The 11,757-nt window shown below is 44.3% G+C and overlaps 1 protein-coding gene across 1 annotated transcript in view; it reads right to left on the bottom strand.

Moving 5' to 3' along the window:
• Positions 1–3,651: 3,651 nt before the first annotated feature.
• Positions 3,652–11,757, bottom strand: part of kxd1 (KxDL motif containing 1) — a 34,099-nt gene continuing 25,993 nt past the window's right edge. The window contains exon 5 of the mRNA XM_078198493.1: positions 3,652–4,257. Within this exon, the coding sequence (XP_078054619.1) occupies positions 4,016–4,257 (242 nt within the window). The 3' untranslated portion in view covers positions 3,652–4,015. The remainder of the gene's footprint in view (positions 4,258–11,757) is intronic.

The raw sequence follows: 11,757 nt of genomic DNA, 5'->3' as shown, positions 1-11,757 counted from the left end.
TGCTTGCCTTCATTGACCGGGGCATTGAGTTTAAAAATTGGCAAGTTATGTTGCTGCTTTATAGAACCTTAGTTAGGCCGCACTTGGAATATAGTGTTCAATTTTGGTCGCCACACTACCAGAAGGATGTGGAGGCTTTGGAGAGGGTACAAAAAAGATTTACCAGGATGTTGCCTGGTATGGAGGGCATTAGCTATGAGGAGAGGTTTGTTCTCACTGGAACGACGGAGGTTGAGGGGCGACCTGATAGAAGTCTACAAGATTATGAGTGGCATGGACAGAGTGGATAGTCAGAAGCTTTTTCCCAGGATGGAAGAGTCAATTATTAGGCGGCACAGGTTTAAGGTGCGAGGGGCAAGGTTTAAAGGAGATGCACGAGGCAGATTTTTTACACAGAGAGTGTTGAGTGCCTGGAACTCATTGCCGGGGGAGGTAGTGGAAGCAGATACAGTAGTGACTTTTAAGGGGCGTCTTGACAAATACATGAATAGGATGGGAATAGAGGGATATGGTCCCCGGAAGGGTAGGGGGTTTTAGTTCAGTCGGTGCAGACTTGAGGGCCGAAGGGCCTGTTCCTGCGCTGTAATTTTCTTTGTTCTAACGGGAACGGTTTCTTCCTATCCACCCTATCTATGTCCCTCATAAGCTTCAACACCTCAATCCCGCCCTCAACCTTTCCTGCTCCAAGGAAAACAACCCCAGCCTAACCAGTCTCCCTACATAGTTGGAATGCTCCATCCCAGGCAGCATCCTGGTGAATCTCCTCTGCACCCCCTCCAGTGCAATCACACCCTTCCTATAATGTGGCGACCAGAACTGCACACAGTACTCTGTGGCCAAACCAGCATTTTATACATTTCCCTCATAACCTCCCTGCTCTTATATTCTATTCCTCATCTAATAAAGGCAAGTATCCATAATGCCTTCAAAACCATTTCTTAACCACCTTCTCTAACTGTCCTGCTGCCTTCAGGGATCTTTGGACATGCACCCCGAGGTCTCTCTGGTCCTCTGAGCTTCTTAGTGTCGTATCATTCATTGTTTATTCCCTTGTCTTGTTAGTCTTTCCACCCCTGGGGTAAATGGGAGGATCCTATCACCAAGTGTGATCTGAACTGGCTATTATGATGTCTGTCAGACTAATACTCTGAGGCTGAACAAATAGACAGAGTTCCCTCATTGCTCTGACACTAGAGTAACGAGTTCTAATCCCATCCACGATACCAGATTTAGCAAACAGGTTGTTTTTGGCTGAATCATTAGTATCCTTTAGCAAAAGGAATCTGTCAATCCCCCTGATCAGTCCTACATGTGACTCTAACCCCACACTGATAACTGTCGCACCAATGCCAGACCGTAAACACCAGCCCAGAGAATTGCTGACAGTGAGTTAAATATAGTAGTCCCAAAAGCAGCGTTAGTGCTGGATTTGTCCCTGTGAAGTGTTGCTGTTAGATCAGAGTAAACCCCGTCCATAATATCATAAAGCAAAATACTGAGAATGCTGGAAATCTGAGATAACAACAAAAAGTACTGGGAATAACTCCAGAACACAACACGCATTGTGTGGATGGAACTGTGACACAAACAGTTTGTAGAAATGCATCAAAGTTTGCTGATGATACAAAGCTAGGTAGGGAAATGCAAGCTGTGAGGAGGACACCAAGAGGCTGCAAAGAGAATCATAGAATCATCATAGAAACCCTACAGTACAGAAAGAGGCCATTCGGCCCATCGAGTCTGCACTGACCACAATCCCACCCAGGCCCTACCCCCATATCCCTACATATTTATCCACTAATCCCTCTAACCTACACTTACTTCTCAGAACACTAAGGGCAATTTTTTTTTAGCTTGGCCAATCAACCTAACCTTTGGACTGTGGGAGGAAACCGGAGCACCCGGAGGAAACCCACGCAGACACAGGGAGAACGTGCAAACTCCACACAGACAGTGACCCAAGCCGGGAATCGAACCCAGGTCCCTGGAGCTGTGAAGCAGCAGTGCTAACCACTGTGCTACCGTGCCGCCCCAAATAGATAGACAGATTAAATGAGTGGGTAACAAGATAACAGATAAAGAATGACGCGGTGAAGTGTCAGGTTATTTTCTTTGGTTATAAGAATAAAAATGCAGAATACCTTTTAAAAGGTGCAAATATTCAGAGAGACTTGGGTGCACAGAGACAAGGAATCCTGTGGCAAGTAACTCACCTCTCAACTCCTCAAAGTCTGTCCACCCATCCTCAAGGTACAAGTCAGGACTGTGTTGGAATACTCTCCACTTACCTGGATGGGTGCAGCTCCAACAACACTCAAGATGCTGGACAGCATAAAGGACAAAACAGCCCCACGCTGATGACTGACACCATGTCAGTGCAACAAGAGATGGCATCCACATTTAAAGGAGGAAATACTTACACTGTGTGGTGGGGGGAGGTACAGTGAAGGATCATTAGATTGGCCCCTGGGCAGAGAGGGCTGTCCTATGTTGTGAGGCTGAGTGAATTACAATTACATTCACTGGCTTTTAGTAGAATGAGAGATGATGTCATTGGAACATTCAAGATACTGAAAGGGTTTGATAGGGTGGATGCTGAGAGATTGTTTCCCCTGGGGGAGGGTGGGATCATTTAGGATCGAGATGAGAAGAAATTTCTTCAACAAAGGGTTGTGCAACTTTGGAATTCTCTACACCAGAGAACTGAGAGCGCTCCATCATTTAATATATTTAAAGCTGGCATGGAGAGATCTTTGGTCTGTCGGGGCATTATGGGATATGGGGAGTTGGCAAGAAAATGGGAGTTGAAGTCTAAGATCAGCTACAATCATATTGAATGGTGGGAGAGCCATGTGCTCTTCTGCTCCAATTCCTTGTGTTATGTTATGCCCAAAGACAGTTCCTGTCATAATCACTCCTTGAGGACATTTGCCTGTGTTACAGCTCTATGTAATGCATGTTGTCGTAAGCACAATAACAGATGTGAACAGCTGGGCTCTGTGTAAACACCTGGAAAGTGGTCCTCTTGCAAGAAGCCCTGGAATGAGAAAGCACTGAAGCTTCTTATTGAAAAGGCAGGAAAACGAATAGCAGCTTAATTACAACATAACTAGAACTAGCAATATAACTTTAGCAACTGACAGGAGAAACTTTACAACTAGCAACATAAGTTTAATATGTCCCTTTGGGAATGTTGAATTGGGTAAGATTAGGAACAAAGCACAGTTAATAAAACAGACCGTGTGGACTTCACTGTCAAGTGGAATGGAGTGAAGAACATTCAGGGTGAGTCAGCACAGGGATCCCTGGCACAGTGCGAGTTCAGAGTGTGACAATTACCCGACCTTGCTTACTCCTTTTCCATTTTTACTGGCAGGAATCTCCGTCTGTTTGGCAGTCTCATCATTCCTGAGGTTTTTCCACAATAATTCAGTTTAATATCTGTGTCTTGATTCAAAAAGAGACAATTAAAATCTCACTGCTACCTACCTGCTCTGGCCGTGATCCACAGCATCCTAGCCTGAGATAAAACACTGCCAGTTTTAGGAGGGGACTGAGTGACAAGGATTTACACCAGCCGAGGCAATCTCAACTCAGCAACAACTAACCTGCCCCACCCGACTTTGCAACACATTCCATCCCATCAGCTACAGCTGCTGGCAAGAGTTTATTTTGTCACTTTTACATCATCATCAATCCACATTGCGCAAATCCTACAGTCACACAGTGAATGTGTCACAGCGAGAGTTTCATATTAACCCCGAGGATCACATAGTGAGTGGAGGTCCCTGAATATAGTTAGAAACAGTAAGTCACACTGCAATAAAAAAACAAGAAAAACAGACAATGCTTGAAGGGAATTCATTTTTCCTCAGGCATCAATCTCCGTGTCTTTGCTCTGCCAATAACAGGCTAAAAGCTTCTTTCAGAGCTTGCTGGGTCCTTGAGCCTGATTTGCAGGCTGCCTACACCCTCCCGGTGGAGGGGGACACACTATCCAGATGCATTTTGGGGTTTACTCTCCCCCACCTACCCTGACAGGCTGCTCATGTCCATCAGTCTGTCCCTTAACTGCCAGAGTGTCTGCAAGTCCCTGCAAGGCGTCTTCTGAATCTCCGCTTGCTCCTGTGGACAGTAACGTGGGGCTGGTGTTACTGGAGTCAGAGCTTAGATCCAAAGTGGCAGAAAGTGGTAATGAGCCCTTTGGGATTGGATCAAAATCTTCATCGTCTTCTGCAACCAGGGAACTGTAGATACCTGTCCACCAAAAAAACAGAAGCGAATGTCAGCACGATGCAGTCACATGTCAAGCCAGTCACACACACCTCAGTTACCACCTGCCAGTCCACCCACCCCAACCCAAACATTCATCCCATCCTCACCCAACCTATTCCTATCCCATCTTGCAACTCCAACATCAATACCCACTCCTCTCCCAACTTCACCCCATTGCTGACTCCACCACGTTCCCCAACATGCTACCCTGGCCCTGTTCCCTCCAACATGCCCATCAGACTGCATTGTGCAGCTGAGGTTAAGAAACATTCCCCGGGCAATTCATAGGTACAAACTTACAGCCGACCCTTCCATGGCATATCATTACCCACAATACAGGCCAGGTTTCTCGGTATAGCAGAGACACAGAGAAACTATCGGCAGCATTTTCACACTCCAGTGAACAACTGGAGATAATCCCTCCAAACTAATATCTTTAAATCAGTTCATTGTTTAGCTTTTCCTTCCTGCGGGTAATGGGCTATTTTTTCCATGTCCCCGGTGATTCTCTATTTGCTGGAACCATTTCTCAGGCAGCAGTCAGGACCTGGCGCCTCGCCCAAGTAACAGCAAACGTTAGAACAGGTTTACAGCTCAGAAACAGGCCCAGCTGGTCTGTGCTGGAGTTTCTGCTCCACAACAACCTCCTCCCACTGTACATTATCTAAACCTATCAGTGTAGCCTTCCATTCATGTTAAAATAATAAGATGACAAGAAAGAGGAGGAATAGGCCATTTGGCCCCTTGAGCCTGCTGAGCTATTCAATTAGATCATGGCTGATTTGTCTGTAGCCACTGCTTCCCCCCCCCCCCCGCCACTATGCTGGACTCTCTCCCTCCACTGCTCTCTGTGGAGGAGAATTTATTACAAAGTCTAATGACCCTCAGTGAGAAGAAATTCCTCTTCAACTCCATCGTAAATTGGAGATTATTTTTTTAGTTCTAGATTTGCCCAGAAGGGGGAATACCCTCTCAAGCCCCCTCAGAATTTAAGTGGTTGAATAAGATGACCTCTCATTCTTCTAAACTCCGAAGAGTATAGGCTCAGCCTTTCCTCATAAAACAATCCCTCATCCCAGGAATCAACCTAATGAACCTTCTCTCATGTGCCTCCAATGCAAGTACATCCCTCCTTAATACAGACCCTCAGAGAGTCAGCGGGAAATTGAGGACAAGTACATGCACAATCCGCAGAGGTGTGTATAAACAATAATCGGCAATTATCTTAGGTCGTTTAATTTTCTCAACATTAAAAGCCACCTAGCAAATGTAGCTGCCGCTTCCTATCCACAAAGCTTCATCCGATGCCCACTCCAAGATATCATCTCTTCTCACTGCAGTAACTGACTCCTTAACGAACAATGCAATGCTTCTTCCTCTTTTACCCCCTCCCCTGTCTCGACTGATGATTCTATATCCCAGAATGTTGAGCTGCCAATCCTGCCCCTTTCTCAACCACGTCCCTGTGATGGCTACTGTATCACAATTCCACATATCAATCCTCACCCTTAACTCATCCGTTTTACCTGCAATACTCCTGGCATTAAAGTAGATGCCATCCAGCCTGGCCTTCCTTACTCCCTTGAAACTTAATACAGCTGCACTCCGACATGATTGCTTTACTGTACGATGCTGTGTCCTTATTCTGCTAACAATCTGTATCTCCTCCGCCTACCAAAATAGTTTAAACTCCTCCCTACAGCACCAGCAAACCTCCAGCAAGGATGTTAGTCCCACTCTGGTTCAGATGTAGACCGTCCCGCTGGTACAGATCCCACCTTCCCCAGGAACGGTCCCAGTGATCCAGGAATCTAAAACCCTCCCTCCTGCACCAACTCTTAAGCCACACATTCACCTGCATTATCTTCCTATTTCTGTGCTTGCTAGCACGTGACACTGGGAGTAATCCTGAGATTACAACCTGAGAGGTCCTGCTCCTTATTCTATTGCCCAACTATAAATTCTTGATGCAAGATCTCATCCCTCTTTCGACCTATGTCATTAGTACCAACATGTACCATGACCTCTGCCTCATCATCACCCCCACCCGCCCTCAGGATGCCCTTCAAGTAAACCCGAGAGTAAAACCCAAGAGCAACACCTTACTGACATCACCATCACAGCTCTGAAAGCAACTTTTAAATGTATGACATCGCTCCTTCTTTACTTCTGTGGTCATGACAACAAATTACTACGATATTATACACAGGATCGATAATACTCTAGACACAGTGCGAAGCCTCATTAATCATTATACACAGTCAATAAGAAAGTCAATCATGAGGACGTCAAGTCCTCTTTGATTATATGCGCTGTTCTGGAATTTGGCTGAGCTGATCCTAGAAGTATGATTTGGAACTTCAGCAGACTTCTTGGAACTAATTCTGCATCATTCTTGTGTGGTATTGTAGCATAGACACTATCACGAAGCAACTCAGATTCTAAGTCTTCTGTAGCAGTGTTCACAACACGAGGGACTAAGGAAGTTGGTATTTCTGGAGATGATTATAGAAATCACTTTGAGATGCTAACAATTGGTCAGCACGGCGTTGCCAAACTAGTTCATCTTCAGTTTGAACCGTGTAAGAAACTGGACCTGTTTTTGCTCTAACTATGGCTGTTGCCCATTTATCACTCGGGGTAGAATTCCACTCTAACACTCAATCTCCTCGCTGGAATGAATGTTGTTGACACTCTGGGCGGGATTTTACAGTCTCGCTCGACCCAAGACCGGAAAATCCTGCCCGAGGTCAACGGACATTTCCATTATCCGCCCCTCGCTCTCTCCAATTCCATGGCAGACGGGGCGGCAGAATTCCAGCATCTATCTCTGAAGTTCTGGAGGTAACAAATCAAACATAGTTCTTAACTTTCTCTTTAAGAGAGTAATGCAGGTGAACTTTGGGTAGTCACATTGAGCAGTGTTTCTATAAGGTGCCAAAAAGCCATTCACACAACATGATAAAGAACCTTGCTGTCTTGAAGCTTTGAAAGAATATTTGAAGGATTGTACAAATGTTGATTTTATATACTGAATGCGATTTACTTTGAGATAATCCTCAAACCCTTGTGAAGTAAAGTGTGAATCACCTTCGCTAACAATCTGTTCTGGTTTACCAAATCTTGCAAATATTTTGTCAAGTTTTTCAATGGTTTCTACAGATGTAATACATTTCATGATAACTTCTGGCCAATTTGAGTGTGCATCAGTTATGACCGAGAACATGTAACCCTCAAACGGACCAGTAAAATCTACATTCAATTGTTAGAACATAGAACAGTACAGCACAGAACAGGCCCTTCGGCCCACGATGTTGTGCCGAGCTTTGTCTGAAACCCAGATCAAGCTATTTCCTCCCTATCATCCCGAAGTGCTCCATGTGCCTATCCAATAGCTTCTTAAATGTTCCTAAAGTTTCTGACTCCACTATCCCCGCAGGCAGTCCATTCCACACCCCAACCACTCTCGGAGTAAAAAGCCTACCTCGGACATCCTTCCTATATCTCTCACCATGAACCCTATAGCTATGCCCCCTAGTTACTGCTCCATTCACCCGAGGAAATAGTCTTTGTTGCCATGTCATTTTAGGCCACACCCAAGGATGTAAAGAGTGGCATATTGATTAATGGTGCACAGGATTGACATTGTCCCATTTTTCCTTCAATCTGAGCACCCTGACCCGGCCACCAAAAATAACTGAGTTAGTTCCCTCATCGGGACTATACCAGGATGTCCCTCCTGTTGTTGTTCAGGAACTTTTCCACGCAGACAGAGGAAGAATGATCACTTGGATTCCCCACAATAGACACCCACCTTGGACAGTCAATTCAAGCCTTCTTGACACACATGGTTTTAAATCAGGATGCGGACGATGCAGCCCAGCTTTCGTTCCTTTCAAACTTGAGAAGCTGTCACAGGCAAATGATCAACTAGCGAAAAATGATGAATATTAGCAAAACTAGTTGGTGATATCTGCTGAACAGGTAAAGGTAAGCATGATAATGCATCAGCATTAGCATAGCACTCTGACTGATGATGCTTTATATTGTAGGAGTGTGTAGATAAGGTCACTGATTGCAATTGGCTAGCAGCTAACGACTTTGTGCCTTTATACGGCCCAAAAACAGTAAAGGGTCAACGATCAGTCAATAATGTGAAATGATGACCATATAAATAATGATGAAAACTTTGTGCCAAAAATTAGACTCAATGCTCCTTTTTCTAGCTGAACATAGATTCAGCACTATGAGAAGCAAAAGCAACTGGTCATTCTTCTCCTGAAGGCATAATATGTGAAACTGCTGCCCCTACTCCATAATGTGAAGTGCTGCAAGCAAGCAGTAATGGTAGCTTAGGATTAAAAACGAACCAATACTTCAGACTTCTGCAAAGCATCTTTGACATCTGTATATGCTTTCTCACATTCTGCTGTCCAGCCCCATGATTGTTTCACATATACTAAATTACACAATGGCTTCAATAATGTAACTAAGTTAGGAATAAATTTGCCATAATAATTTATTAATCTCAGTAACGATCTCAATTGCATCACATTTGTCAAATATAGTGCTTCTAAAATAGCGTCCATCTTTTCAGTTGCTTTATGTGGCCCTTTACTATCAATAATGTGACCCAAATACTGGACTGACATCTGGAAAAGTTCAGACTTTTCTTCCTCAATACTCTGACCATGTAAATGAAGACGTTCCAATGTTGCTTCTGAATTATTCAAGTGCTCCTGTTCACTGGACCGTGTAATTAGAATATCATCCAGGTAACATTATACGCCAGAGAGACCACTTGAAATCTGATCCATTGACCTTTGGAATCGGGCTGGTGCAGATGTTATTCCAAAAGGCAATCATTTATAACAAAAAGACCTTTATGAGTAACGATGGTAAGCAATGGTTGAGATTCAGCAGCTACATTCATCAGTAATTATGCTGGTGAAAGATCAATCTTGCTGAATTTCTGTCCACCTGATAATCCAGCAAACAAATCTTCAACTAAAGGAAGTGGATATCGATCAGCGCACAGCACCGGATTTATGATTGTTTTAAAATCAACACAAATACAAACAGAACCATCTGGTTTCTTGACAGGCACAATGGGAGTAGCCCAGTCACTCATTATAATTGGCTCGAACACACCAATGTTAACAAGTTGTACTAATTCTCCCTCGACCGTGGGATGAATTGCATATAGCACCGCTCTTGCTTTGAGACTTTTTAGTTGACTATTAAGCTTTATCTTGAGTTTCATTTGAACTCCCTTCATTGAGCCAAGTGTCTCTTCGAGTACACTCTTGTAATTATCCAGAAGGTGCTGTAGGTCTGTTTTGGCATCGACCAATCTGTTGACAGCATTCCAGTTAAGCTTTATCTTCTCCAACCATGATCTCCCAAATAAAACTAGAAAATTATCATGGACCACATAGACTCAGAGGTTCACAGCATAGAAACAGGCTCTTCGGCCCAACTTATCCATGCTGCCCCTTTTTTAACCACGAAGCTGGTCCCAATTACCTGCACTTGGCCCATATCCCTCTATACCCATCTTACCCATGTAACTGCCTAAATGTTTTTTAAAAGACAAAATTGTACCCGCCTCTACTACTACCTCTGGCAGCTTGTTCCAGACACTCACCACCCTCTGAGTGAAAAAATTGCCCCTCTGGACACTTTTGTATCTCTCCCCTCTCACCTTAAACCTATGCCCTCTAGTTTTAGACTCCCCCACCTTTGGGAAAAGATGTTGACTATCCAGCTGATCTGTGCCCCTCATTATTTTATAGACCTCTATAAGATCACCCTCAGCCTCCTACGCTCCAGAGAAAAAAGTCCCAGTCTATCCAGCCTCTCCTTATAACTCAAGCTATCAAGTCCTGGTAGCATCCTAGTAAATCTTTTCTGCACTCTTTCTAGTTTAATAATATCCTTTCTATAATAGGGTGACCAGAACTGTACACAGTATTCCAAGTGTGGCCTTACCAACGTCTTGTACAACTTCAACAAGACATTCCAACTCCTGTATTCAATGTTCTGACCAATGAAACCAAGCATGCCGAATGCCTTCTTCACTACTCTATCTACCTACAACTCCACTTTCAAGGAGCTATGAACCTATACCCCTGGATGTCTTTGTTCTATAACTCTCCCCAATGCCCTACCATTAACTGAGTAAGTCCTGCTCTGGTTCAATCTACCAAAATGCATCACCTCACATTTATCTAAATTAATCTCCATCTGCCATTCGTCAGCCCACTGGCCCAATTGATCAAGATTCCTTTGCAATCCTAGATAACCTTCTTCACTGTCCACTATGCCACCAATCTTGGTGTCATCTGCAAACTTACTAACCATGCCTCCTAAATTCTCATCCAAATCATTAATATAAATGACAAATAACAGTGGTCCCAGCACCGATCCCCGAGGCACACCGCTGGTCACAGGCCTCCAGTTTGAAAAACAACTCTCTACAACCACCCTCTGGCTTCTGTCAAGAAGCCAATTTTGTATCCATTTGGCTACCTCACCCTGGATCCTGTGAGATTTAACCTTATACAACAACCTACCTTGTCAAAGGCCTTGCTCAGTCCATGCAGACAACATCAACTGCACTGCCCTCATCTACCTTCTTGGTTACCCCTTCAAAAAACTCAAATCAAATTTGTCAAACATAATTTTCCACTCACAAAGCCATGCCGACTGTTCCTAGTCAGTCCTGGCCTCTCTAAATGCCTGTAGATCCTGTCTCTCAGAATATCTTCCAACCACGTACCCACTACAGATGTGAAGCTCATTAGCCTGTAGTTCCCAGGCTTTTCCCTGCAGCCCTTCTTAAACAAAGGCACAACATTTGCCACCCTCCAATCTTCAGGCACCTCCCCTGTTGTTCTTGATGATTCAAATATCTCTGCTAGGGGACCCGCAATTTCCTCCCTAGCCTCCCACAATGTCCTGGGATACACTTCATCAGGTCCCAGAGATTTAATATACCTTGATGCGCTTTAAGACTTCAGCACCTCCTTCTCTGTATATGTACACTCCTCAAGACATCACTATTTATTTCCCTAAGTTCCCTAATATCCATGCCTTTCTCAACAGTAAATACTGATGAGAAATATTCATTTGGGATCTCACCCATCTCTTGTGCATCCGCACATAGATGACCTTGTTGATCCTTAAGAGGCCCTACTTTCTCCCTTGCTACTCTTTTGCCCTTTATGAATTTGTAGAAGCTCTTTGGATTCTCCTTTGCCTTATCTGCCAAAGCAATCTCGTGTCCCCTTTTTGCCCTCCTGATTTCTCTCTTAACTCTACTCCTACACCCCCTATACTTTTCAAGGAATCCACTTGATCCCAGCTACCTATGCATGGCATGTGCCTCCTTCTTCCTCTTGACCAGGGCTTCAATATCCCGAGTCATCCAGGGTTCCCTACTTCTACCAGCCTTGCCCTTCACTCTAAAAGGAATGTGCT

This window comes from Mustelus asterias, chromosome 26, assembly GCF_964213995.1.
Source record: "Mustelus asterias chromosome 26, sMusAst1.hap1.1, whole genome shotgun sequence".
Lineage (NCBI taxonomy): Eukaryota > Metazoa > Chordata > Chondrichthyes > Carcharhiniformes > Triakidae > Mustelus > Mustelus asterias.
The sequence above is the reverse complement of the archived record's forward strand: the minus strand, read 5'-3'. Positions and strand labels throughout refer to the sequence as shown.